General features: G+C 33.1%; 6 protein-coding genes, 1 non-coding gene and 1 pseudogene across 9 annotated transcripts; 3 read left to right on the top strand and 5 right to left on the bottom strand.

Moving 5' to 3' along the window:
• Positions 1 to 5,208: 5,208 nt before the first annotated feature.
• Positions 5,209 to 8,549, top strand: LOC127263648 (uncharacterized). The gene is made up of 3 exons (XM_051292775.1): positions 5,209 to 5,639; positions 6,265 to 7,191; positions 8,119 to 8,549. Exons 1-2 carry the CDS (start codon positions 5,262 to 5,264, stop codon positions 7,159 to 7,161), a joined length of 1,275 nt encoding a protein of 424 aa, XP_051148732.1. The 5' UTR covers positions 5,209 to 5,261; the 3' UTR covers positions 7,162 to 7,191; positions 8,119 to 8,549.
• Positions 8,153 to 12,097, bottom strand: LOC127263649 (E3 ubiquitin ligase BIG BROTHER-related-like). Of its 3 annotated transcripts, none has more exons than XM_051292776.1 (7): positions 11,772 to 12,097; positions 10,923 to 11,247; positions 10,751 to 10,833; positions 9,854 to 9,895; positions 9,653 to 9,774; positions 9,445 to 9,553; positions 8,153 to 8,454 (listed from the first exon to the last, which is right to left on the bottom strand). In XM_051292776.1, exons 1-7 carry the CDS (start codon positions 11,976 to 11,978, stop codon positions 8,407 to 8,409), a joined length of 936 nt encoding a protein of 311 aa, XP_051148733.1. In that variant the 5' UTR covers positions 11,979 to 12,097; the 3' UTR covers positions 8,153 to 8,406. The 3 variants fall into 3 exon arrangements, with proteins under 3 accessions (XP_051148733.1, XP_051148735.1, XP_051148736.1); XM_051292778.1 differs by having other exon boundaries at positions 10,751 to 10,818; XM_051292779.1 differs by having other exon boundaries at positions 10,751 to 10,812.
• A 1,115-nt stretch (positions 12,098 to 13,212) lies between these two features.
• On the bottom strand, positions 13,213 to 16,350 carry LOC127264231 (thioredoxin X, chloroplastic-like). The gene is made up of 2 exons (XM_051293692.1): positions 15,951 to 16,350; positions 13,213 to 13,689 (listed from the first exon to the last, which is right to left on the bottom strand). The coding sequence occupies exons 1-2, from the start codon at positions 16,287 to 16,289 to the stop codon at positions 13,483 to 13,485; spliced, it is 546 nt and encodes a 181-aa protein (XP_051149649.1). The 5' UTR covers positions 16,290 to 16,350; the 3' UTR covers positions 13,213 to 13,482.
• Positions 16,351 to 18,271: 1,921 nt separating this feature from the next.
• On the bottom strand, positions 18,272 to 21,113 carry LOC127264179 (prefoldin subunit 5). The gene is made up of 4 exons (XM_051293616.1): positions 20,898 to 21,113; positions 20,685 to 20,788; positions 19,337 to 19,414; positions 18,272 to 18,674 (listed from the first exon to the last, which is right to left on the bottom strand). Exons 1-4 carry the CDS (start codon positions 21,076 to 21,078, stop codon positions 18,591 to 18,593), a joined length of 447 nt encoding a protein of 148 aa, XP_051149573.1. The 5' UTR covers positions 21,079 to 21,113; the 3' UTR covers positions 18,272 to 18,590.
• Positions 21,114 to 21,200: 87 nt separating this feature from the next.
• TRNAT-UGU (transfer RNA threonine (anticodon UGU)) lies at positions 21,201 to 21,272 on the top strand. The gene has a single exon. It is a non-coding gene; the product is annotated as a tRNA-Thr (tRNA).
• Positions 21,273 to 21,647: 375 nt separating this feature from the next.
• Positions 21,648 to 24,967, top strand: LOC127263730 (uncharacterized). Its single transcript, XM_051292919.1, has 3 exons — positions 21,648 to 22,387; positions 22,584 to 23,079; positions 24,570 to 24,967. Exons 1-3 carry the CDS (start codon positions 21,742 to 21,744, stop codon positions 24,577 to 24,579), a joined length of 1,152 nt encoding a protein of 383 aa, XP_051148876.1. The 5' UTR covers positions 21,648 to 21,741; the 3' UTR covers positions 24,580 to 24,967.
• A 154-nt stretch (positions 24,968 to 25,121) lies between these two features.
• On the bottom strand, positions 25,122 to 26,297 carry LOC127264006 (glyceraldehyde-3-phosphate dehydrogenase A, chloroplastic-like; annotated as a pseudogene).
• LOC127263731 (putative GEM-like protein 8) lies at positions 26,016 to 27,807 on the bottom strand. The gene is made up of 4 exons (XM_051292920.1): positions 27,517 to 27,807; positions 27,352 to 27,432; positions 26,985 to 27,259; positions 26,016 to 26,874 (listed from the first exon to the last, which is right to left on the bottom strand). The coding sequence occupies exons 1-4, from the start codon at positions 27,713 to 27,715 to the stop codon at positions 26,698 to 26,700; spliced, it is 732 nt and encodes a 243-aa protein (XP_051148877.1). The 5' UTR covers positions 27,716 to 27,807; the 3' UTR covers positions 26,016 to 26,697.
• Between the last annotated feature and the right edge of the window lie 192 nt (positions 27,808 to 27,999).

Raw genomic sequence — 27,999 nt, 5'->3', positions numbered from 1 at the left:
CGTCGCTGGCCTTCCTAGGGCTTCTCCAGCAATTGCCTATTTTTTAGATGTCAAAATTTTTTAACTATTCACAGAAAGAACATGCTTTACAAAGAGTCGTGTTTCCAGAATCATGCCCTAGCAGAAGTCGCATTTTGTATTCAAAAACGCTTTCAATAAACGTATGCGCACTCAACTTCGTTCCTCCAGACACTGTTCCAGAACGTTCTTCTTCTTCATCGCCGACGTATCGGAATCTGTACGATCAGAGCTGCGCGGAGCTTTCATGGCGGAAAGTCGACCGTTAGCCTTAAATTGAGGGATGAAGTAGAACCAGGCAGCCACAAACACCATGGCGCAAATCTTCCCGCAAATCAGCATAACCACTAACGTCACCGCCAGAGTCGCCGCCCCAACAATCGGCTCCAATTCACCACCGATTTCGCTTTTCCTCCCTCCGTAGCTCTCCACCGTTTCCTTCCTCTTTCTCCGCGCCTGCGGCGGCGGTGATGGCGATGGCTTCCCCGATCTGCTCCTGGCATCTCCGCCGGTAAGACCTTTCTTCAACTATAGCGAATACAATCAGTCTAATCATAACCATGGTCACGCATTTAAAAACAGTGTTTACATCTCCAGTTACCTGAAGATTGTAACCATCAATAGATTAGTTGATTAATTACCTCATCATCGATGGCATGCTTTCTTCTCTGCTCCTGTAATTCATCAATGTTTTCTTCATTCAGCACCTCCTTCTGTAACTGGAAGCATCCCAAACAGGCCTTAATAAAAAACCACCTGCTCCTTGTCTCCTCCTTGCATCCATTTCTGCTAGCAGCCATGGATGGAGGTGCAGGTGTTTGGCAGGTATTTATTGTAGTAGATGCTGCATGAAGTATCCTTATTCTGCGGGAATTCCTCGCCAAACTCCATCAGTGTTTTTCCATGAGGTGGTTTGGACTTGCAGAGTTGAGAGTGGGAGAAGGTTTTTACCTTTTTTGCAATTCAACAAAGAATAGTTAAATTAAGGAGAATTAGACATGAAATCTTTTTGCTGCAATATATATTTGTAAATCTATATCTATTATAATTATAGTAGTAGTTTTATTTGATAAATTCACGATATTTTTTTTTTTAGTTAATTAATTTATATTCACTGTAAATATGTATGCAGCAAGTCAGGCGAATCATGTGTGACACGTGAAATTTATCTTAAGAGGTGTATTTAATATAGATTTTATAGAATTTTATTGTACTTTTAAAATCTGGGTGTATTCAATCAAGACTTTTAAGTCTTTTTAAAATCTTGAGGTATTCAATTAAGACTTTTAAAATATTTTTAAAATCTTCAAATATTCAACAATCCATCTTTCAAAGTCTATGAATTTTAATGGATTCTAATGGATTTTTGTGAAAATTTTGTATATAAAAGAATCTCTCCTTACCATCACATATTTTAATGGATTCTTATATGATAATATTTATTACTATTATTATAATTTTTAATAAAAATAATAATTTAAAACTAAAATATATTAGCAAATTATTATAATATTTTTTAAAATATATATTTTTATATTATAAATATAATTTTAAAAAATATTATTATATTACTGTCATCTTTTCTTTTCAATTATCGAATATACGATATTATCATTACGATAACGGTGAAAGAAATATTTAAATATATATTTTTGTTGAACCGTTAATTTATATTTATTTATTTATTTTAATATTTTTTTCAAAACTCATAAATTATTTATTTATTTATTTATTTTAATATAACCATTTTACATAAAAAGTAAATACATATATATTACTCCCTCATTCTCAGATACCGTGTCTGCTATACTGTAGACACGGTATTTTAGGAGGGGTGTAATTAGTAGATAATTAAGAATGTATTAGTGAAAATAATTATCCTATAATATAAATAATTATAAAATAAGATTAAGATAACTAATTAGTTTAATTAAAATTTAAAAAAATAAAATTTAAAAATTTAAAATAAGATTAAAGTGTATAATTATTTTCCAAAAAAGGAAAGTGTATAATATAAATAATTATAAAATAAGATTAAGATAACTAATTAGTTTAATTAAAATTTAAAAAAAATTAAAAAATTTAAAATGAGATTAAAATGTGTAATTATTTTCCAAAAAGAAAAGTATTTATTAATACGTATATATTATTTATTAATATTAAATATTATCTTATTAATAATTATTTATTATATTTATAAAATTTGTTGTTTGATATAAAATTATATAATTAATATATATTTACAAAAAAATATTTTAAAATCCTATAAAATTCATATAAATCCATAAAAAATTCAATCAAATCCGTAGAAATCCATCTAAATCAATTACTAAAATCCATCTAAATCAACGTAGACTCTGTGAATTTTCTAAATTCATATAAATCTATAAACTTTTTAAAATCTAAAAAAATTCATCAAAATCTCAATTGAATACACTGCCCTAGTGTGACGTTAGTATTGTACTTGTTAATTATATCCAGCAATAACAAATGTGGAGCAAGAACATTCTTATATAATAATATTTGTATAAAAAAATATATAAATATAAAGATATTTTTTATTTTAAATACAAAGACGCAAAAAATAAATAAGACCCTTGAAATCGGCAAAATAAATGAGACTCTTAAAGCCGGCAAAGTAAATGAGACCCTTAGAGCCGGATATTGCATAAATGACCCCAAAAATTTTTACTCTTATTGATTCTGTAAATGAATAGTTAAGTTTTGGAAGATTGAAAACTAAAACATGTTTGTTTGTCTTTCTTGATCTCTTACTATTCACTCTCTACATTTTTAAATAAATATTTTTTTCTTTAAATGAAAAAAAGAAATGCAAATTTGTTTAGTTAAGTGTGAATAGAAAAACAGAATCTATGGAATTTTATATTTAAATTATTATTCAAATCAAACTAAAATATACAAATTAAAAAATATAAATAAAATCACCAATTAAACATTTCCATTAGCATCTAAATAAGCACATATTTGCTACTTTCTGTCTATAAAGAAGTATCCATTTGCTTTTTATACGTAATTTTAAAAATATTAGTATTATATTGGGATATAATAAAAATAAAATAGAAATGACTAAAATAACCTTATTAGTATGTGTGATATAAAAGTAATGACATTTGTGTAATATATTGTAAGTTGTAAGGGTATTACAATTACTAAAAAAAAAAGAAATGAATACTTTGTTATGAGACGGACTAAAATAGAAAAATAAATATTTTGTTATGGGACGGAGGGAGTATTATTGATTAATTAACGGAATCATTCTTTAATCAAATATATAGTAAATATATTCTTAAATTATAAAATAATTTTTATATATAAAAAAAAAAAAGAAAATCAATTATTATTATTATGGTAGTTGAAAAACAAAAATTAATTCTAACCTAACACAACCATGGCCATATGCTTTAACTCCTTCTAGATGGTAGGTATTTTTATTTTTTTTCACCTATCACAATATATCACTAGTTTATCTAGGGCTTGTTTGCTTTTTATTTAAATTTTAATTTTAATTTAAATTGTATTTTTATATTAATTTTATAAAATAAATATATTTTTGTTAAAAACAACACAAAAGAAATAATATTGACTTAAACTCAAGATGTGTGTTTGTTCGGGGGATTGGATTGAATTTACACTATTCATCCAATTTTTTTCCCCTAAAAACATCAAATCAAACACCTATTTTTCATTTTTTATATTATACTAAAAATCAATTTTACATTCAAAATATCACATCAACACCTATTTATATCACATCATACAACTATTCAAATTCAAAATTTTTACTATTCAAATTCCAATTCAAAATCCAAATCCTAGACAAACACACCCTAAATAAACCCTAAAATATACATATCAACATATGCTCCATTCTTTTAATTCTTTTTAGACAATTTCTTGTTTTTCACAATATTTATATATTTTTCAGTATTTTAATTTAAAGTGTTTTTTTTTTTTTTTTTATACTCCCTTATGTCTCATAACAAAGTATCATTTTTTTTCATTTTAGTATGTTCCATAACAAAGTATTCATTTTTTTTAGTAACTGTACTATCTACATAACATTACAAATACTCTTACAACTTACAATATATTACACAAATATCATTATCTTTATATCACACATACTAATAAGATTATTTTAGTCGTTTCTACTTTATTCCTACTATATTCCAATATAATATTAATATTTCTAAAATTACGTATAAAAAATAAATAGATATTTATTTATAGGATAGAGAGTATAAAATATAAGAAAATATATCCATAATATTAAAAAATATATTACTTTATATTGAATTATTAATTTTTTATTAGATAATATAATATATATTATTTATATTATGCTACTATGTGTATATATATTATTATTATTTTATTAATATTCATAAAATAAAAAAAAAAATCTTAAAAAATTATTGAGTGAACAATCTTATGTATATACATTATTACATTCAATATCATTTCACCTATAACAACATAAAACTCAAATCTTCAAAAATAAATATATCAAAATAGTAGTAGTTATTTTATAATTTGTCAGCATATTAGAGTGGTGTATAAAATTTTAATATTTTTGCAATGATTGTTACATTATATATACACATATATACATATATATTCTACAAACTCAATGGAATATATAAATGATATGAATAAAAATGCTAATCTCATTCTATTTTTTTTTTCTATTACTTTTAATTTTCGTTGTTATAATTTTATTTTATTTTATTTTTTGGTAATTTTCTTTCATTGTATCCAGTTTTTACTCTTTTTTTATCATTTATATATAAAATTATCTCAAATAAAAATTACTCCATCTGTCATTCAAATCTTTTTTTTGGTTGTCATTAAAAAATATTTTTGTTTCTTTTTTAAGTAAATAATTATTATATTTTTGTACTTTTCTTTACTATAAAAAAGTAATTATTACTCATTTTTATTAAAATTCGTGCCCGATCAAATGAGCACACATTTGCATGGGGGAGTATTATTTCCTTGTCTCATTTGCTACAAAGGCCCAAATATATATTGGGCTAGGCTTTTACCAGACAGCCCATTTCGTTAGGTTAAAGATGCGGAGGGGCAAAAGTGGAATTCCAATTATGAGGGTATTTCTGTCATTTCGGGAGTCCGATGCCGCCTTCGCCCCCACGGTGACTATTTTTATTTTCAGGAATAATCCGGAGGGAAAAGAAATAGAAAAAAGAAAAAAGGGTGAATCCATGGAAGATAGCTTCAGCGTTCGCGTGGATAAGACGTTTGGAGCTCTGAGGAGCGGCGGTCAGCCGTCCGTCGGCGTCACCGCAGCCTTATGGTGCCTAACGGACGAGGAAATCGAAAGGAAGGAGTGGAATCGCGACACACTGGAGGATTTGCGCGACTGCGGCGTTCAATCGGCGCCGTCCAATATGCGGAAGCAGATGGAGATGGATCGTCAACATTTGAGCGACGAGGAGGAGGAGGAAGGGGAAGAGGATGAGGGAATCGATGGCGAGAAGAAGAAACGACGCCGGAACAATGGAGGTGGTGCTGATATTAGCGCTGATGAATATTTGGATGTTCAGTCCAATATTGGCCGAGATCCCACGCTTGACTATGAGGTATTTTAGTTTCGCTGAGATCCGATGTGTTCTTCGCTCGTACCACTTATTTTTTATTCATAGATATTCTTCGATAGTTTTAAATTATTTCTGTCAAAGTGAGATGAATGTCTGAAAATTATGAACAGTTGTATGAAACATTTTCCTTGATGATCCGATGAGTAATTCATTTCAATCTGCAGGCTAAAAAACCTTGTTAAGGATAGTAGCATATAGTAAATTCATTAGAACTTTGAAGAATAATTATACCGTAAAAAATTGGGGGAAAACTCTAAATTGCTTGTTCAAGACTAATGAAATTTGATCATGTACTTTGATGTTGCAGTGCCTTTTGACATACTTGAGAACTCTAAAACAACGATTTACAGAAAGAACATGTAACATAAACAACAGCTAATGCATATAGTGCTTAGAAAGTAAAATGGATGAAGTTAGATATGGATGTAACTACAAAACATGAACTCGAAAAAGAGAAGCCTAGCTGATATTACATCCTGGAGCGACATCGAACTGGCTATCATTTTGCATTTATTTCCTGAGATATGGATTGCAGTTTCACCTTGTTCAATTTGCCTAATTCATGCAGTCATTTAATACGAAGTTTCACCTATTTTTGCTTATTTAGGAAGAAGAAGATCAATATGACAAGGTGGCAGTTGGCGCCGAACACCAGGGAGATCGTATATACATGAAGGATGTGAAAGTTTCTGATTACGAGGTTGATGAACCCAGTGCATACGGCGAGCTTCCCAGCTCACTCCACGATGTTGTGAAAGATGCTCGTGCAAATCACACAGCTGCTAAGATGAGGCTGAAAGAAGATGCCGAGGCTGCAGGTAATTTTGACACCTTACAGCTTTCTGATGATTCAGTCGCTGCTTTTACAGAGACTGGTGGTAATCAACAAAGAGAGGACACCTGCGAAAACCCGAAACCCATACTGAAAAAGACTGAAAATACAGCCGAGTCCAGGGCCCCGAAACGTGTTCGGTTCCTGGTTGATCCTAAAATCAGTAGTACTCAGACACATGTCGTAAATCAATCAGCCGGGGCCACTAGCTCGGCATCTGATCCTAATCCTAATCCAGACGATCTTTCCCTATACGCATCTGGTGTTCCCGACTACATTAGAAACCCTTCAAAATACACAAGGTATACTTTCGACTCATCCGACGACATGGATGACAAGTCGAATCAGAAGGCATTCATGGACCTTTTCCAACGTCTGAGGAAACAAAACAGCGATTCATCAATGGACGAAACCTCAGTTGAGGTTCCAAAATCGGTGACATTTGTGCCAAAGAGGAAATCCATAGACGAGTCGACAGTGAAGAAGAACGACATTGAAGATGGTAAGAACAAGAGGTGTTCGATCAGCGCGACTGCAGAGGATGCACAGGAAAGTGAAACCTCGGCTATGGATGAAGACGAGCCCATTGATGACAGCCCCGGCGCCACCTTGGCGAAACCGGGGAGACAGTACCGGACGAGGGCCAACGTAGACGATGCGGATGAGCAATGAAAGCTGCAAGGTTCTTCGCAGCACTGCCAGGTTAGTTCATACGATGCTTTATTTTTGGTGACATTATATGTGGCCTCTTCTTGAATCAGTTGTGTTTTTTTGTTTAAAATGAAGACTAGTTTTTTAGCTGTGTGTGACTCAAATAATAGGGTTAATAGAGCTATGTGGTGTGTATTATCATCATGCATAAATTCTGTTATATATATATATATAAATTCCCTCTCTCTCCAATTACTTTATTTTAAGTTATCCAATTACAAAATAATCGTGTTAAAATATTTTTTTTTTCTAGATAAATTGAGAATTAAACTTAATAATGTTGATTTTATAATGGACTATTTTATTTTTGTGCTCTTAAAATTAAACTAGCATGACCAAATTTAATTTTACTATTTTTAATAGTATCGAATAAATAATATTTTAATTATTATTACAACACTATTATTACTGGGCGATAAAATTATTCATTTATTGCAGTATAAATAAAAGTATTTCAAATTTCACATGCTAACATAAATACATATGTTTTGTACGCCCAGTACTTTTTTCTGAGTGACAAAATTTTCAATAAATATTATAAAAAAACGAATTATTACACACAATTACATAATATTTATAATATATATGTTATATATATATTTATAATTGCTTTGTGTGTATTAGTGTAAAAATAGTAACAATTAATTTTATAATGATATGAATATTCATGAAAATTAGACTAAAACTATCATATTGAGACGAGTACTTTTTTTTTTTTTTTTAAATAATTTTAAAAAATAGATTGCACGCACCATACCCGAACACGGTCCACAAACACATATCATATTTTAATTTTCTACATTAAATTCGATGCTGACTGAATTCTACAAACAAACACAATACACACGAAATCCTGAGGGATATGGAAAAATATGACCCCAAAACAATTCACTTTAAAAAATCGTATGACTATCGCAGCTAATAAACCCCATCAAAAGTCAAGCAAGCAAGCGAACTATAAACCAGAAAAGTCTATTGAAACCATGACAGGAAGTTCATATTACAAGAAATGCGAGGATGCGGCGGGGGCGCACATGAACAAATTCCAGACAGAAGAACCATGAAAGAACAGGTAGTTTAATAATAAGAATACATTCTATAGGTTTTTGGTGAGATGAGTGAGTAATGTAATAGTAATAGTATCCTACCTCTATCCATGGTTGTTTCTCCCCATCTTGCACCAAATATCACTTTTCGATTTTGCTACTAACTTTTCCCAGAGGCCGAGACTTCAGCACTGCATACAGGGCAAACCTACACAAATGCACGACTTTATTCATTCAGTCTCATTGATATCCATCCAACAGTGTATAGAACAAAATCAAAGTAATAAATATTTCAAATTCTTACATTTAGAGTGTGTTTGGTATAGAATAAAATTCAAAGAAATGATAACTGATAATTGAATTGTAAAAAAAAAGGAATTGGCTTGTTATCATTTATTTTATGCATCTATATACAAAAAGGAAATGTACAAATTAATAATTTAAATATATACCAACCTATCAATCAATAACAATAGCAATTACTAACATGTAAAATCTTCAAATCGTGAAGACAGGAGAGAAGATTTGAAAGAATAAATAATAAAGAATGAAAATGATTTGATAAAAAAAATTTCTCTTTCACAATTCACAAATTTCAACTCTCTCCATTTCACGGTGTTATATATGAGAGAAGTAAAAGTAGGGAATAAAAAATGAATTATTTCTAAATTCTCAATTTCCAGTGGCAATTAAACAAGAGAGATATATTTATATTCCATTTCTCCGACACCAATTCTCTACACCAAACACCAAATTCATAGGCTTTAGGACATGATTTTGGATTTGTTTTTTGTTTTATTTAAATCGAATCTTTGGTTTTGAAATTTTTTTAAATGCAATGAATAATTGGTTTTTGGATGGGTTTTGGGATAAATGTGTTTATCTCAATATGGATGTAATTTTTGTAGAGAATAAATTTTGATATAACACAGTAAATAAACATATATATATACATATAACTAACATAATTGATATCATTATAGACATAAAAGTTTTAAATGAGGGGTCCCACTTCAGGAAATATTGAAAAATATGTGAGAAAATAAATTTAGAAAGTACAGTGCCACATTGTGTGAAAATGATTTGAAAGTATTAGTGCAGCACAGGCATTAATTTAATTGAGTTTCAGAATTGGCTGAAGCACACAATCGCAGGAAAACCTTGAAATAGTATAATATCACAAAGGATACAGATATACCTTGTTTATTTGTAACCAATTGTTGATGCATTCTGGATGGTATGTATGCTTGCAAGACAGAACAGTCAAGGTGTCTCCGTCTTCATAGTCCAACCTACATATGACACAGCTGAGACACAAACAAGGAAGAACAACACATCAGAGAACGGGATAAACGAAGCAAAAACCGGGCAAGTCAATTGTTTCATAAAATGAGGCCATGACTCACGAATCACTGCTTCCTTCCTGAGTGCCTTGAGATTTATAGTTCACTGAAGGCAAGGAAGCAATTGTCTCGGCAGAAAGTCCCCTGCTCTCTGTGCCGACAACATCACCTAGTGCGATTAGCTCCTGCAACATTAAGTCGATCATCACATCATAGGTGATACAATAATACAATTTGGTGTGGAACAGGAAAAAGAATATTTACCTCATATGAGAGTTCATCGGGATCAACTTCTTCCCAAGCATCCTAAAGACGTAATAAGTAAACAAGGGTCAAGATTCCGTGTTATTTTAACGTAAACAAATAGCATCCTAAAGAAAGATTAATAGCATAAGGTAAGAAGTAAACATGGGTGAGAAATCCAGATTGTTAATTATTAATAAGTAAATAATGACTCAAAGGAAATAAAAAGAAAGAAAATCAGTTATAGCAAGAACACAAAAAAGATCGATAGAATTGCTTTATGATTGAGTGATTATAGAAGTTCACTAAAGGCGATGTACTAATTGCGTCATAGATTGTTGTGTAGAAGTTGCTATAACAGAATGTCTCGACAACAGATCACTTAAATGGAAATTAATAAAGCAAAAAATTCAGTTAAATCAACTTATACACAACAATCTATGCTCAAAACATACTATTTCCAATTTGACTAAGGAGAAAAAGAGACTCTCAAACCATTTCAAATAAAAAAGTAATGAACGAGAAAAGGGTTTCGAATACACTGGTTCACCTAAACTTTTACTTTTGTCCAAAAGTGATCTCAATAAAGATGTCGTGAAAAATGCGCCAACAACAACAGATAAATTGAAATAAAAACATTAGCAAGCTATCAATTTAGCCCAATCAGCTGCCGCCATCCAATTCCCTAGACAAGTATAACATAAATGATGATATATTTGTGCTATTCTTTTCATCCCAGGTAGTACAAATTTTCTCAGGGAGAACTACTCAGACAATGATGACATAAACCTTGGGCCATCTATTTGACTAACAAAAAAGAACAACCATCCTTCCAACTTCATATTACGAACATCAAAGTCTTTTACCACATCAGCACAGAGAATCAAGGAGGACACCCAAGAAGAAAAGTGGATATACCTGAGAGTTACCATCATGGTCTTCTGCATCTTCGTCTTCATCTTCGTCATCCTCATCTTCATCTACATCTTCCCCAACAACCGCTAAAGGACCATTATATAATTCCAACAATGACATCGACAACAGAAATAATACATAACTAACAATATTAAATACTGAAAGTTAAACTCACTTCCATTTATCCCAGCTAGGGCTAACAGCCTAGCCGCCATATCTCGCTCTTCAGCATCCTGTAAGGCTCTGGCATAGGCCTCGTCGCTCGAGAAAGCAGAGGGATCCAATTCAGGAATTTGATTATCATTTTCATTCGCATGGGCATGCACATCGAATGCATCCTCTTCGTCCACCTCAACATCAGAACCTTCATAATCCTCTTCACTTGCATCATCGTAATCATCATCATAGATCTCATCTTCATGCCCATAACTCTCAGCTTCCCAACTTCCATAATCACTGCCGAAGCTAGCATCCATTCTCAACATCATATAAGCTCTTTCCTGCTCCAAAAAAAAAAAAAAAAAACACGAAAACATTAAAAGGACCAACTACAAAGATCAACGAACCACAAATCTTGCTTAACACTTCATGATTATCCAATCCAAACTACTGTTAAAACTCATTTTCAATCCATGAATGGAGCTGCAGCTATATAAACCAAATCTATTCCGAAAATTCAATAACAATACTAACTCATTTTCAAGAACTCTCTTTAAGATTCATGATAACCATTACAAAGAGATGCAACAACAGAAAATGAACATTTTAAAAAAGACACAAACGAATAAAAAGGATCTGGAAACGCAACGGTATGTAATTCGAGTCGCAACGCCAAACACCCCCAAAACCCAAACTAGGTCAGAGCTTTATATCCCCGTTCACATTTTATGGCCACCGGAATGGCAATCAATCTATCTACTCAATCAAATATTAAAGAATCTTATATAATAACCCTAACAGACAATTCGCAATCATAATCGAAAAGAAAGCGGCATAGCATAGCATCCGAAACGAATAATCTAACCTGTTCTTGGAGAGTACGGGCAAGGGCAAGATCCGCATCCTCTTGACTGAGGTCCGTAAAGGGGGTTCTCCGCCGGCGATTCGCGCCACCATCCCCTCCTCCTCCATTCTGTAGATTATTATTGTTGTTGTTAATACTAGGGTTTTGGTCTCCGTTGGCCGCGTCGGCGGCGGCGTTGTCGGCGGGCTTGGCATTGGAATTGTCCATCTCCCTTCCACAAGAAACCCTAAAATCGAATCGAATTGCAAAAGGCAAAGAAGCAAAGGGGAGAATTGGTGGGCGAGGCGACGAGCGGAAGGATATTCGAAATTGATGGAAGTATAATTTTATATTATATATATATATATATATTTATGAGAGAGAGAAAAAGAGACGTATAAGAAAGCGGAGGGGTGTATCGTTTTGAAGGTGAAATTCGTACTTTACAATTTACATAAAAATAATAATACCTGTATCGCAAAGTATTACATTCAGCTGAAATTTACTATTCGAATAACGATTGCAGTTCTTACGCCATAAAAAATAAAAATAAAAAAAAAATAATAATAATAGGAATTTTGGTCAAGGAGAAAAGAGCTTTGGGAGTTCCTAGAAATTTTAGAATAATAAAGAATTAATATTTTACTCAAAAATTATTTAATATGACCTTTTTAAAAAATTAAAACAATAACAAATATTTCAAAAAAAAATAATAAAAAAAAAATACTACCTCTTTTATATGATTTTGTATATAAATATACTATATCTTGTGCCGTTCAAATTTTAATTTTTTTATTTGTCATGAAAGATTATTTAATTTTATTTATTATAAATAAAAATATATTATTCTTTATATTTTTATTATAAAAAAACTATTATTTTTTAATTAAAATATTACATCTATACTTTTTTTTTCTTAAATAATCATCGACAATTTTTTTCTTGGTATTTGATTTAAATTGTTTTATTGTATAAACAATATTACATTAAAAATACTTTTTTCTAAAACAAGCACACCTTATGGATTCAATGGATTTGTTTGAAATTGAGTTTACGAAATGCATGTAGTTTTAAATACTTTTGTCTTTTTAGTCGAAAATTTAATAAGGATTGATTGCATCGCATGTACACAGTTTTAAAAGTTATTTTAATCGTGGAAATTCATTGAAATAAATGCATAAAATGAGTATTGTTTTAAGGTATTAAATAAAATATAGTTTCAAATTTTGTATTTGCAGTCAAAATTTATGAAGGAATTAGTTGAATTGCTTCTAGTTTCAAAATTTTGTATTTATTCATCTAATAATGGGATAAAAGTGAATGTTACCCATTAAATTAGATATCAAAGTGTACTTTTGAAGCTTTTAGTCCCAAAATTTGTTTGTTAACTAGATAATATAGTTACTGAAAAAAAAAAATATAAAATAAAATATTTTGTTATAAAAATAAAAAAAAAAAATAATTTATTAATGGAAACACACGAACTATTATATAACCCAATATTGAAAATGAGAATGTCACCATTGTCCTTAACAAACTTCTAACGACTAACAAACATTGTTCATATCTTGAATGGTAAGAAATGAAATTTCACATGTATTACATTGAAAATACATTGCTATAAATTTTGTACATTCTAATATTGGACGAGGAATTATAACCATGGTAATATCTTCATTCCCTTTTTTACGTAAATGATGTTCATCTGGGTGAGCGAGCGGAAGATCACTCACTAAACGACGGATACTGAGTCCAGAAGTTTGTCTATGTACTCCTTGAGTTTAGCCTTAGTTATTGCGCCTTCCCTCCTGCTGTCGGCGACAACCTGTCCATTTTGGAAGAGGATCAATGTTGGCAACCCGTACACCTTGTATTCCTCAATCAGTCGAGGGTTCGAGTCGTGATCAATTTTCACGACACTCAATCTGTCTTGGTATTCCTGAGGGTGACAGAGAAAATTGAGTTAGCGACGGGTATGATGCATCACCCCCGGGAACAATTTGTTGCCTCAGCTTGGTTTCTTAGGAAGCAGAATAATCTCTAAATACTAGAAATAGAAGCAGAAAAAACCAACATAAATCTCATCACATTACAACAGAAGCTATGATAATTTTCGATCAAAATCCAAGGTGAATTAAGCTCATACGTCCGAACAAATTTTGTATTAGAAGATGAATTTGCTTAAAAGAAACAAATTGGTTTGTTCACCCACCATTGTCTTGACATAATTCTCGATAAATATTAATAAAAACTACAATATATACACACATTCATACAATACAAAAAATATATACTTTATTTCATCGTAAAAAAATCACTCATTCAATAAAAAATATTATTTTATTTATATTATCGACATAATTCTTCGTGTTACCTCACACAAAAAACTAACTCAAACTAAAGCACTAAACAAACAAATCCGATAATTCTTACGATTTTTGGCATGTTATAGCTAAAACTGAACTTATAATATGAACACAGAAAGATAATTTTAGAAGATGAGTTAGAAAATATACAAATAGAATGCAAACACAGCGGAGTTTAATGTCACAACGACAAATTCCATACCATACTATGCTTCTGATCAAATCAATACTATTCTACGATTTTATCTATATATGATTTCAGTTGCTGTGTACAAATTCTAGAGAACCTGTCGACACACCTAATGATCAGTTACATGAAATCAACAATCGCAAAGGAGCAAAGTAACAGATGCTGATCGGCTTGCTTAACATGCCAACATGGCATTTATAGGAACCTAAGGCAGCTTGTGGAGGGCGAGTCAAGTAAAGATAATGAACATATACAATGGTAATGAATTGGCAATGTTCCATCACTGTGTTAAAAATCAACTCAAGGTACTCGACAAGTTAGATAGAATGATCCAATTTAGATTTACTTTAAACTCGGTGATCATATAGAGAATTTACTCAAAGCCAATACAGAAGAGATCTGGCACTCAGGTCATCAAAATTAACAATCTCCTAGATGCTGGAGTCACAAGAACAAGCTACTAGGTTACACACAGTGCATTCACAAATCAGCATCTACAACTGGATCTTACTCAATAGACATTCCGTTGAAAATTTGTTAAATTCGAGTAGCCTATTTCAGTATGATGGTTACAAAAGCACGGCTGGGACAAGGATTATTTTGTAGTAATTGTTGAGCAGCCACAGAAAAGTCTCAGGTACTCTAAGAAAAAACCCATTCAGATTGTTATTTATTTTAAAGTAGTTATAACATCAATTGAAAAAATTAATATAAAACACATGACATGGCATAATATAGAATAGCTACACATCTTTTACACTTACATACATATTTTAAACACATAATAATACACTTTTGTATATATATATATATAACAAACAAACAATAATTCAACAAACAATACCTAACTAAATATATATATATATATATATAAACCAACCAATCCTTTGAAATTCAAATCCAAAACCCATGACTAGGAGATGGATTCACAAGAATTGAATTCCTGTAGATACCATAAATGGCATAGACACTTGATTTTATTTTATTTTCAAAACCAGTATAAATTAAAAGAACTCAAAATCAATCCACCCTAATTCATAGGGAAATGCAGGGTATGTGCTTTTTCTTCGATACCAATTTCACATTAGCAACAAAACCTTCTACAAAGGGATTGTTCTTCTAAAATACACAATTCTCAGTAAAAGAATTTTACGAAAATTTCCAAATAAAAGTACATTTCTTTTTTCACAAAATATAACTATTTTACCCTAAACACTCACAATTCCCTGAAGCATTTTCACCATTTCCCAACTTTTTACTATTCTCACCATTTTTCCAAACTACAAAGCTTTCAAAATTTCTATCTAAAGGGCTTACTCGTTAAAACAATTCTTGCGCCATCATTGAACAGAAGCTAGCTTCAGAGGATACTTAGATGGTCTGCTACTAATGATTTTAATCAATATTCATGACTCCAAAGTACTTTTGTAACAGAGTTCCTGCACAGCTGAGGCAATTCTTCCCTTCTCCACAGATGGAAGTATAACTATAACATATGCACAATTGTACGTATATCCGTATTTTTAAGGGATAAATAGAAAAGGAACAAAACTTGTGGCAGAAAATTCATTGAAAACAAAAATAAACACAAAAATCAAAGAAGAAATAATTCCACAGTCAAGGATTTTAACCGCAGTCTCTCACCTGAGCAAGTGATTGAATAGCAGGGGCAATCAAACGGCAGGGGCCGCACCATGTGGCGACGAACTCGACAAGGACGGGGCGTTCCGACTTCAAAACGACCTCGGAGAACTGACTCTCATCAATCTCCTGCACTGTGCCGCCGCCACCACACCTAATCACGACGGTCCCCAACGGCCGGGGCTTTCTCAGATTGCGCAACGAAACCTTATTGCAGGCAATAAACGCGGATTTAGAAGGTGAATACGAAGTGGAACGATTGAAAATGGCGCCGGTTGGCGGAATCAGTGCGCGAACGGGCGGAACGGAGTTGGAAACCGCCCAGGTGACGGTTATCGGCATGGCGGATAAGAGAGATCGGAGCTTTTCTGATTCGTTGAGTATCCATTGAGTGGCGCTTGTATTTTTATTTATCACTTTCTTTTATTTTCGGTGATAAAAGAAAAAAAAATGTTTACTTTACATTATACTACTCCTATAAAAAATTATTTCAAAAAATATATACATTTTAAATAATACTAACTTCGTGGTATAATAGTTAGTTGACCCATTTTTGTAACAAATATTATAGAAAATAATAATAAATTATGATATTGATATTTTATTATTTTTATGTGAATATTTATATAATTATATTGATATTTTTAAAGAATAAATTTTATATAGTAATTTTTAAAAAATATTTTTATTTATTTATAATTGCTTTAGTATATAAAAAATAGAAAATTATAAATATAAAAGAATTTATGAGAGCTATGAAAGAAATTAAAATTTTAATTAAATTATTTCATATTTTTAATATATTTAATATTGATAAAATTATTAAAAATATAAATATATCAATTATTATGAGATAAAATATTTTATTTTATATTGTTAATTTTTCATTACACATATATAATATTAAATTTTAATTTTTTAATAGAACAAAATGTATAGTTATATTTTTTAACACATTATTTTCAAATTTTATTATTTTAATTTTCAGTTTCTAAAATATATACTTTTAACAAAATATTATTTAAATACAAAATAATATAAATCAAAAGCACCTATAACAGCCAGGAAACTCTACAATCACAAGTCCTTTTAGGGTGTGTTTGTTTGGGGGAGTAGATTAGATTTACACTATTCATCCAATTTTTTTTTCTAAAAAATATTAAATCAATATCTATTTTTTATTTTTTATATTATACTAAAAATCAATTTTACATTCAAAACGTCACATCAATATCTATTTATATCTCATCATACAACTATTCAAATTTAAAATTTTTACTATTCAAATTCCAACTCAAAATCTGAATCCCCAAATAAACACACCCTTGTTTACTTTTTGATATTTTAAACAATTGTGTATTTTTATAATTAGGCTCGAATGTAATTTAGGCACGGTGTAATTGCATATAATAAATAAAGCTATAAGTCTCATGCTCGTTTTGATGGACCGAAAGGAACAAAGACAATATATATATGAATAAAAAATACTCCAGTTCTATTCAGCCTTTGATTAGGAAACAGTATTTAAGGTAAGATGTTTAATTAATTAATAATAATTAATTATTATATTATTATATTATTTTTTTATAATTAATACTTTCTTTTCCCGAATTAAATATTCAGTTGCTTTTTGTATGTAGTTTTATAAATATTAGTATTATATTGAAATATAGTAGAAATGACTAAAATAATCTTATTAGTATGTGTCATATAAAGTAATAGCATTTGTGTAATATATTGTAAGTTGTAAGAGTATTTGTAATGTTAGGGAAATTGATACTTTGTTATGGGACGGACTAAAATAGAAAAATAGATATGTTGTTATGGGACGAAGAGCGTAATATTTATAATTTTAAATAAATTTGATATATGATTAAAAAAAATAAAATATATGTTTAAATATTTAAAAATTATAATATGACAAGTAAATAAAAAAAATATTTTTATTTATTCATAATTAACATAAATTAATAAAAATAGAAATAACATAATTTTGAGTGGATCCTAAGTTATTTATAATGTAGTAATATTTATTAAATATATTTTAATTTAATAATTTTAAAAAAAAATAGAAATGTGTCAATTGTGGTGGAACAGAGAAAGAATATACATCGATACATCGAGATAACATAGAAAATAAAAAGTAAAAACTGATTGCTCTATTATTTCACAAAACAATCACAAAATCTAGCCCCAATATAAAAACTTTTGAAAATTTGAAAAAATTTATGAATAATAAAAAACTACTATACATAAATATATATATATATTGGAAAAATTTCCATTAAAAACGCTACGGTCAAGCAAAAGAACGCAATAACCAGTCCAAAACGGAATAAAAGTTGGGATTCTGATGAGGACACTCAACGAGTAGTTGTGAAAATTGTAATAAACCTGATGACATGACCATAACAAAAGAAAAGCTTTTGGCAAAGTGTAACTAAATAAATAAAAGGGCATTTAACCTTGCAAAATACTGCTGCTACTGACTCTGTCCATTCATTCATTTTTCTATCAGACTCCCGTCCCGTCCTTACAACTTCTTTGCATTTAGCTGAATGTTCGGTTGAGTATCTACGTGTATGGATGGACACATATATTGCTTAAATTGACCGCCAGATGCTACAAATGCATAGAAAGCTGTCATTGTGCAGGCGCTAATTGCTTCAGCTTTGCTTGTAGAACAGCCCCAGCCTCGTCTGCTACACTTCTCTTTTTGGTCGCAACCTGCAATTTTATGATGATTGGGTGAAAATTGTCTAGCTCGGGTATTGATTTGAGAATTCAAATGATTGATAAATAGTTAAGATGGGCCAACATTCGTTTTCATTTGAGAATGTATTCTAAATCAAGTCGAATTCATTAAAATCAGATGATCTGATCCCAGAAAATATATTGCATTCAATTATATACAGTATTCTTTAAAACTAATATAAATTACTGTATCAATTCAATCGGCAGAATCACAAGGTTAAATCCTATAGAACTAATCTGAAAAATGTAAGGTGTGTTTGGACAATAATATACGCCGTGAAAATTTAATAGATATTGACTCAAAAATAGATAAGGTTCTGTTTAAGTGCAGGTTCAAAATTTTAAACTAAACAGCAACACTCACTGGAGGTGTTTCAGCAAATTTTGCGAGTTGGTAACTAAACACATTGCGGTGGCTCGTAGCCCAATGTCCTTCAAATCTCCATGTTACAGAAAGATAAAGGTTTAAGCTAAATTAAATAAAAACTACAAGGAGTAAGTTCGTTGGCACAGAAGGATTTTACGAGTACTCATTTACTATATATGGATGACATAAGTCCAACAAACCATAGTATGCTATTATTCATCATAGGTTATCTCAAAGTATGAAATAAGTGAGCATAATAAATGCGTACCTCAAGAAGTTGATCATAGTTGGACTTTAGCAAGGAAATTTTCCGCTCACAGTAGTCTTTACCTTCTGCCATTGTTTTCTGATCAGAGCAAAGAGTGACAGTTAGTGTAGGCTTGGAGATTGTTACCCAAAGAAAGTTACAGAACTAACAAAACAGGATAAGGTAGGTGCAGCAGAAGTACCACTCTAACTACACAGCCAAACAAAACACAAACTTATATGGCTCATCTAATGTCTCACAATCAGCTCTTCGGCTTATTCTTATAATATTTAAACACTCATTCACAGTAGATTAAAGAACCTAAATCTTGCTAATAGTTTGATATGACAGAAACTTCAAGAGTAAAATCCTAATAATGTTAAGGATTGCCCTAATCCAACACCAGGCAATAGTTAGCATCAAACGTGTGTCTCTTTGCAGCCTATATTGGGTTTGGAAAATTGAGTTTTCTATTTAGATAAGATCTAACATGATATTTTGTAAGATTAAAAAAAATAATTTTTTTCAGGTAACATGGAATCCAAACAGTAAAAAATTAAAAAGAAACACTCTACTCCCCAAAGTAACTTTCATAACTAAGTGAAACTCTAAGGAAATATCTACAGGAGTGGATGTTCTACAGGTTCCTGCTGTAATACATATTCCTGCGATACGGCAAGCATCATGTTGCTTCTTTCTATTTTATTCAAGCAAATCAGCACTAGGACGTCATTGCCGCTAATTCATATCATTATTAAACCCTTTGAAAAGTGGTCTAGCATACATAAGTACAGTTCAAGTTCAACACCCACCCAAGATTAACAATGGTATGCAAATGAATCAGTGAATATAACCCTAACAAGTACTAAAAGCCTCAAAGGACTATCTCACACAGCAGAAGCAAAATTCATCATCTATAATTGTAAGCTGCATAACTAGGTTTGTTTCAAACTGAGAAGCCTATAAGTTACACAATGCATCTTAACCTACAATGACCTCAAGAGTAGAATTCAATGGATACTACAAGTGCACATATAACATTTAAGCCCTAAGAGCTGAACATGGATATTCTATGTAATGTTTTTTTAAGCCACGGAGTTTTGTGCCTTTTAACATAAGATATCCTCCAATTTGCTTTCATGACTTCTCAATTTAACTTCCATACCTTAAATGCATAAATCTGAATACCAATATGAACAGAGAGTGCTGATATTCGTGAGGAAGCCAGTAAAATAAGAACATAGATCTTTGAATTCAATTTCAATGCAACCTTAGTAATCAAACTACCAAAAAAACAAAACGAAAACGAATACTACCGAAATCGTAGGCCATCTAAATCATAAAGGGATAAATTTATCCAGAAGCCAACCTCAATGAAATAACCAGTGCCTACATCAACCAAGACGTTATCCGCATCGTCCAGCGTTCCAGGCACGTATAGCGACGCCGTCAAGGGCACAAGCATCTTCTTTCCTGATAAAAATAACCATAAAAAATTCAAAAGAATTAGATCCTAAAAAACAAATAAAAACTGGTATAAACCTTTTCTCCGACAAACAAAAACTCGGAAGCGGCAAGCGACCTTTAGGTCGGACAGAGAGGTCCTGGAGGGCAGTGGAGGCGATCTCGAGACGAGCAGTAGCGCTGCGGATGTTGTTGAGGCTATCCTGGAACAGATTGACTTCCAGATCGGCTTGCTCTTTGAGCCCCTTCAGCTGCTCCACGCTCATCTTGTCGATCTCCATTCGCGACGAAGCCGCCATTGCTCTGCAACTCGTCGGTCTACTCGGTCCTCTCCACACTATGGCAGCATCCCTATATATATATATGTAACTCTATAAAATATATATATATTTAAAAAAATAAAAAAAGCGTTAAAGTCAATGCCCCTATAGCTCAGTGGTAGAGCGTCAGTCTTGTAAACTGAAGGTCTGTAGTTCGATCCTGCATGGGGGCATATTTGTGATTTTGTTTATTTTAAAAATTTCATTAATAAATATTTTGATTTTAATAGTAAAATTTTGAATTGAAATAATTATTTAATTTAATATAAATATGTATTAACATGATCTTTGGAATGTAAAATAAAATTATTTGTATAATATAATAAATAAATAATAGATGTGTAATTTGATATTAAAAAAAAAAAATAAAAATAGGACGAATAAACAGACTTGTCCCCAATGTTTTAAATAAATAAAAATTAAGCGTTGATATTTAAAAAAAAAATTAAAATAATAAAATAAGGAATAAAATATTATAAGTAATACACTCATAATTTATTAAAAAAAAAAAAAAAAAAAGGAAGCGATAACTGTTTGCAATATATAGGTAAGCTCGGGCCACTTCGTCCATGGCGTCCTTTCACGTTCACAGGGAATCTTCCACACTTCCTTCTGCAATCTTTCCCAGCCCTAATCCGATCGATGGAGCCACCGCACGAGCACCACCATGTCCACCACGAAGGTTCGCCGGCAACTTTCCCTCCGTCGACCGTCTGCGCCAACTGCGGCGGGCCGACCTCTATGCCCGCGCCGCCGCCTCCCTCCGACACCCCCGCCTACATCCCCATCCGCTTCCCCGCCGTGAACCTTCCTAACCCCCCGGCCAACACCCGAGAAGTCATTATCCGCACCCCTGTACCCCAATCGGAGAAGGTGGAGCCGATCACTATCCCCCACGAATTCACCGTCCCTTCCAAGAGGATCCGCTCCGCGGAGGATCTCGCTCGGTTCCACTCCTCCCCGTCCTTCCGCAACTTCATCGGCTTCGTCGTTTCCCTCTCCGAGTCCATGAAATCGCGCAAGCTCTCCGATCCGTGCCATGTCTCCTCCGCCGTCGAAACCCTAGTATCTATTCTTCAGAAGCTGGTCGATTACGTGGATGAAATCCCTCCCGCGCCGCAGGCTGCGCGCTATGGGAACGTTTCCTATCGCGTTTGGCACGAGAGAATGAGCGATGAGGCCGAGTCGTTTATGCTGAGTCTCCTGCCTGAAAATCTTCGGGATGCAACCGTAGAACTTGTCCCATATTTCACTGACAGCTTCGGCAATGCCACTCGCATCGATTACGGTACTTTTTTCAAGCTGCATCTCATAATTTTAGCTGGATAGGGTTTCAATTGCTTGTTAACTTTCGTGTTATCAGTTGAGTGATCTTTGAGCTGCACGCCACTTATAATTCTGTTTTATGTGTTCTACTTAATCCACAAAAGAAACCCAATCCATAATTTAGAGAATTCTTATGATTCTGTTGTGTCATCGAATAGGCACTGGTCATGAGACAAACTTTGCAGCATGGTTGTATTGCCTGGCAAGATTGGGTGTACTGAGAGAAGACGATTATCAGGCTTTGGTGTCGAAAGTGTTTGTGAAGTACATGGAACTGATGAGGAAGCTGCAGCTTACTTATAGCTTAGAGCCTGCAGGATCCCATGGTGTATGGGGACTGGATGACCATCATTTCTTGCCGTTTATATTTGGATCATCTCAATTGATTGACCACAAGTATATGAAGCCAAAGTCGATTCATAATGAGGATATTTTAGATAATTTCTCAAATGAATACATGTATCTATCATGCATTGCTTTTGTGAAGAGGGTTAAGAAGGGATTGTTTTCAGAACACTCACCTATGTTGGATGATATTAGTGGTGTTCCTAATTGGAGTAAGGTGAACAGTGGGCTTCTAAAGATGTATAAAATTGAAGTTTTGGAGAAGGTTCCTATTATGCAACATTTTCTCTTTGGCTCAATGATCAAATGGTATGCAGCCTTTTCTTACTGTTTCTTAAAGTTTGACTGGTGTGTATTTTACTATGTGATTTGGGATTATTGTTTAGCCTGTCCCGATGTTTCTGCTTGTTTTCTTTCTATATTTTTGCTTATTCTGGACATACATCCATAAAAAGTAAACGCTAGGGATAGTTCAAACTTTCTTCAATAGAAGTGGCTAGAGTTGTATCAGGCTTATGTAGAATTCAACATTTCAATTTGTATGTTATGGCTTGTTGTTTAGGCGGAACGTCCCTCCCATACTTCTTGAACTACAAGTTGATGCATGATTTTAAACATGTTTATAGCCGTTGCGTATAAATTGCATTCCATAAGCAACAAGATACAATTTACACAGACATGCATGATACTATAACCACAACAACACTTAGTTAGTCTTGCGTATTTATATATCCAGCACTTTCAAGAAAAGGATAGAGGACAATGTTCTAAATACATCCATAAAACTTCTGTTGCAATTTGTAGGTTGTACATGTGAACAAACTAGAACAAGCTATCTGTGTTGGCTTTCACAAACTTTTGTCTTTAAAAGGTGGTCGAGTGTCTTGTCCATTAAAAGATGCCAGCAATTTAATGCTCTGAGATGAGGAAGGCAGTGGCTTATTCCTTTATAAAATAGTGGACCTAGTTGTAGGCACTGGCACACTTCTTTTTTTTAAATTTATTTTTAGTAAGGACTACCCTTTTGACTTTCATTATCCTGGTTTATTTGATCTTTTAATTATCTTTCTTATAAGAAATTAGTGTTGCAAGTACCCCTCTTATGATTTTAATCAGTTAATTACCGAGAAGCTTACCAATGTCTTAAGCCTAACTCAATTTTGATTTTCATATGTAATTTAGTACTTCAAAATTTGGTAAGGCTTCACTGCACAAGTGAAAGCTGTTCATTGTTAGTTAGATTGGATTCTGGGAACTGAACTGTGTACAAACATAGAAATGTTGACAATGAATTATGGAAAATGAACAATTGAGATGGTGGATGTAGCAGTGGTAATGATTCCCTTTTATGAAAAAGGAATGGAATGCATGTTCATTATGGATATTTTATTATGTGTAGTTGGTGTTTATAAATTTTATTAGTTCGTAGCTATATTTCATGTGTCGGTCCTCTACCAGTGTTCCAGTAATCCTATGGTAAAACTGCTCTATCTACAAAACAAAGCACCATTCCTGTGTAAAAGTATCTGCTGTTATTAAACGCATGATCAGCCTCATTTGAGGAAATGCTGCGGTTTTAGACAAATCGAATGTCAAAGTACGTGGTTGGGGCAATTTATTGTGGTTTAATATACTGGAAAGTTAACTAGAATCTGCTCGCTATGCGCTGATTTATTAGTAGTTCAACTGGATTCCTGCCTATCATTTACATTTTTTTTTTCAATTATTTTATCTCTCTCTCTCACCTCTCTACCGAATCCATTTTTCACCATTCTGTTAACCCTTTTTTCCTTCTGCAGGGAGGAATGAGTAGTGGGAGGCAGATGTTCTGCTCAAGACTATATGGAATGCATCAGAAACTAGACGACCTCTCTTTTGTTTTCATCAATTTTCTGTAAAGCTAATATGACTGGGAGTCAGCCAGCTGTTAGTAACTTCTCCAGAGCCGTGATGCTTTTAGTATGATACCTATGGACACATTTAGGCATGGAAAAGGGGAGCAGAAGCTTCTTGTAAAGAAGCGCATATACTATATCTGCTCAAATATATGTACCCTCCCCTTGGCCCGTAACTATTATTTCTTTAGTACTAAGAACTATCTTGTCGCATAATTCACATGTTCTGTAATTTGCATATTTTTGTACCTGTATGTGTGTACTCATTTGTTATCCTTAATAATTTTGGCTTTACATTCTAATCCTACTCTTTAAGATTATTGACAGAGGCAGGATAGGAAAATTGTTTGCTTTCTCAGTACAATTGCTTGCAGATGGGCACTATGTGTCATGATTTGCATACAGAATTCAGCGCAGCCAACAAGCTGGAAAGAAAACCCAGCGGACAGATTACATTCAGTTCCAGTTGGCGACAATGTCAGCAAGATCAACCACTCTCTGTGAGTACCCTCATTTGATGTCAAGCCAGGGAATCACCTTCACCATGCCATTTTCCATCACCATAGTCAGGGAAGCATCCATGGTTGATAACACATCACTGCACCTGAAGTCGACAGACACAAGGGGGTCATTGCACACTGACAGGATACCATTCAGCTCCTTGTCGGAAGCCACCCTGAATGCGGCGTTCACTTCCTCTGTGAATGTCTTCTTCTCAACCTGCACCACCAGGTCCACTACTGACACATTGGGTGTGGGGACATGCAGAGCGATCCGGTTGAGCTTCCCTTTCAGCTGGGGCAGGACTAGTGCAACTACCTTGGCTGAATGTGCTTCCTGATGCCATCTCTGTCTACAAATACTCCAGTTCCTTCGATCACAAGATCGATCCCTAAATCCCTGCCAATATCCCAAAGAAGAGTTGCATGCCCATCTCACTTTAAAAGTTTAAACTGTTATACCTTGTGAATGATGAAGTTTTTCTGCTTACTTCCAGGGGAGGTAACAGGGTTGCAATCAGAGACAACTTGGATGACCTCGCCATCAACAGAGATAGTGTCATTGCCTACAGGCTTGACGTCTGCATTGAAAATGCCACGGTTGGAGTTGTACTTTAGGAGGTGGGAAGCTGAGTTGTACTTTAGGAGGTGGGAAGCTTGCTTGACACCAGCAGTGTTGTTGATGGCAATGACGATGAGGGGGTTATCTTCTTGAGAAAGTTATGCTTGACAACAGAGATAGCATGCTTGTTTTACTTGGTTATCTTCTTGAGAAAGTTTTGAGATCTTTCTCGATAACCCCACTATTAAAGCGGTTGTTAATAATTGAAAATCCTCCTGTCGAGTTCTTTCTTTTGTTTGAAGGAAAAAATATTATGTACAGGGTTTAGAGTTTAGCGTTGCCTTTCTTGCTGTGGATAAGATATGTGCAGTGAAGTAAATGACATCCAGTTCTATTTCATATTCCATTCTTTGTGTAGTTACCCACCCAATATATCTGGTTTAGTTTTGCAAAATTCAATGTTTTTCTTAACTTGGGACAATATTTTGTGAGTTCAACCTTGAATTGTGTCTGAAGAAACTTGCCTTTGCACTTACAACATGCATCAGAAGAAGTAGGCACTTTTATCATTACTTCCTAGTGCAGCTCATCAATCAGGCTTTACCATTTAGTTATTGGTACTTGAAGTTTGGCATAAAGGGCCTGTTTCTTCACATACTATTCTGGCCTGGAAAAATGTGAACATTCACAAAATGATGATCTGAAATCATACCAAGTTTAATTTGTGCGCAAAATGTGCTGGTTTTCATGTTACTACTAACCTCTCTCAGGTTTTACTCCCTTTCATGCTTGGCATCCATGCACTTCTCTATTATTGTCCTATTTCAAGGAGAAATAATCTCTAACATCTTTTATTTAAACATGAGATCCACATTACATCATATTTACATATCTGTACAGATACGGAGTAGAGCTAGCGTCTACTGTTAAACACAAACAGATATCATTTGAATATTTCAGCTGGAAGGGCTCATCTGATTTGTTGGATTGCTTGCTGGATATACTTAAAAGTCCTTTTGTAATTTAGAAATCCCATGAACCAGAAATCAAAATTGTCCTCTGTCACGAGTTGCATGTACTTCTGTTTTGGTTTTGCCACATTCTCACTTTCACAAACTCTATTTATTTTCCTTATGGGGATCATCACCTGTGAATATAAGAAGTCAAGCACAGTTCATTTTCTACCTTTTTGATCGTCGAGTTATTGAATGTATACTTGACTTGTTTCAATCAACGATTGTATGTAATCTAACCTACCTTGTAATGTGCTCTTAGAGTCTTTCCAGTTGGAGCAGTGAGTTTGATGCATCTCTCACTGCAGAAGGCAATTCTATGATCAGAAACAAAGAGGAGTCCAGCTATAGGCCCACCTGTTGTTGATAAATAGCATTGCGAAGCCCTCAACAACTTCTCATCATCACTGGTATTGAACTTGTGCCTGAACACTTTGTCTACTCCTCCAACCTGAAAGATTCTGGCCCCCAGGCTTAACTTCCCTTTCACTGTTTCGCTTAGGTTTGGTCCTAATCTCACTGCACACATCACATATGAATCTGCTTCAGAACATTTGAACATATACAGTAAAGAGTTTATGTTTATGTGTAAATTTTGTGCAAGTACTTACTGTGTTCTCGTACTCCTTGAGCGAAAATGTCCATGGTTTGCCCTAGTTTGATCATCTTAGCCAAAATTGAATCTACACTACCTGCATTCCACCAGATAATAGAAGTAAAGATTAAGATCAAGCAGACCAGTTCTGAACTATTGATTGAGAAACAAGGATTCTTACTGTATCTGATCTTGGAATAATGTTTGGAAGGAGAAGGATGGAGCTGGTATTGTGTAGAAGGATCATGTAAAAGTTCTTTCAGAGAGTTCTTATGTGCAAATGCATATTCCAACGAGGTGATTGGGATCCCAATTAGGTGCTCCTTATGCATGCTCTTGCTCTGCTTTCCAATTCTAGATCTGCTCTGTTTTATCTCCATGTATATGTGTATTCTATATGTGTTTCAGCTTAATATATCTTCTGTTTCTTTTCTATTGTTGCTTCGAGATATAATATCTCAAGGAACCCACCATGAACACTACTCTTTAACCAGAAACTTGCTCTGATTCAAGTTTTCTCAGGATTGCCTTATTTATAGGCAAAAAAGTAATGTTTGTTTGGGTTTCAACTATTTTCAGTTGCATGAATCAGTTGTGGATCATCAAAATTAAAGTTGCAAATAGCTCCTGAACAATCTTTTTGACATCAGAAAGTTGGCATTTC

This window comes from Andrographis paniculata, unplaced genomic scaffold, assembly GCF_009805555.1.
Source record: "Andrographis paniculata isolate CXL003 unplaced genomic scaffold, ASM980555v1 Contig69END, whole genome shotgun sequence".
Lineage (NCBI taxonomy): Eukaryota > Viridiplantae > Streptophyta > Magnoliopsida > Lamiales > Acanthaceae > Andrographis > Andrographis paniculata.
This window is presented reverse-complemented; position numbering and strand designations above follow the sequence as displayed.

Coding starts and splice junctions, on each gene's coding strand:
- LOC127264179 (XM_051293616.1), bottom strand. CDS start 21,078: ATGGCGGCTTCGTCGCGAATGGAGATCGACAAGATGAGCGTGGAGCAG. Junction 20,789..20,897: donor CCTCTCTGTCCGACCTAAAG/GTCGCTTGCCGC, acceptor TATTTTTATCAG/GAAAGAAGATGCTTGTGCCC. Junction 19,415..20,684: donor GCACTGGTTATTTCATTGAG/GTTGGCTTCTGG, acceptor TGCTCTGATCAG/AAAACAATGGCAGAAGGTAA.
- LOC127263731 (XM_051292920.1), bottom strand. CDS start 27,715: ATGGAGATAAAACAGAGCAGATCTAGAATTGGAAAGCAGAGCAAGAGC. Junction 27,260..27,351: donor TCAAGGAGTACGAGAACACA/GTAAGTACTTGC, acceptor TGATGTGTGCAG/TGAGATTAGGACCAAACCTA. Junction 26,875..26,984: donor CTCTAAGAGCACATTACAAG/GTAGGTTAGATT, acceptor TTATATTCACAG/GTGATGATCCCCATAAGGAA.
- LOC127263649 (XM_051292776.1), bottom strand. CDS start 11,978: ATGGACAATTCCAATGCCAAGCCCGCCGACAACGCCGCCGCCGACGCG. Junction 9,896..10,750: donor ACCATGATGGTAACTCTCAG/GTATATCCACTT, acceptor TTACGTCTTTAG/GATGCTTGGGAAGAAGTTGA. Junction 9,775..9,853: donor CCGATGAACTCTCATATGAG/GTAAATATTCTT, acceptor TTAATGTTGCAG/GAGCTAATCGCACTAGGTGA.
- LOC127264231 (XM_051293692.1), bottom strand. CDS start 16,289: ATGCCGATAACCGTCACCTGGGCGGTTTCCAACTCCGTTCCGCCCGTT. Junction 13,690..15,950: donor CTATTCAATCACTTGCTCAG/GTGAGAGACTGC, acceptor TGTCACCCTCAG/GAATACCAAGACAGATTGAG.
- LOC127263648 (XM_051292775.1), top strand. CDS start 5,262: ATGGAAGATAGCTTCAGCGTTCGCGTGGATAAGACGTTTGGAGCTCTG. Junction 5,640..6,264: donor ATCCCACGCTTGACTATGAG/GTATTTTAGTTT, acceptor TTGCTTATTTAG/GAAGAAGAAGATCAATATGA.
- LOC127263730 (XM_051292919.1), top strand. CDS start 21,742: ATGGAGCCACCGCACGAGCACCACCATGTCCACCACGAAGGTTCGCCG. Junction 22,388..22,583: donor TGCCACTCGCATCGATTACG/GTACTTTTTTCA, acceptor GTCATCGAATAG/GCACTGGTCATGAGACAAAC.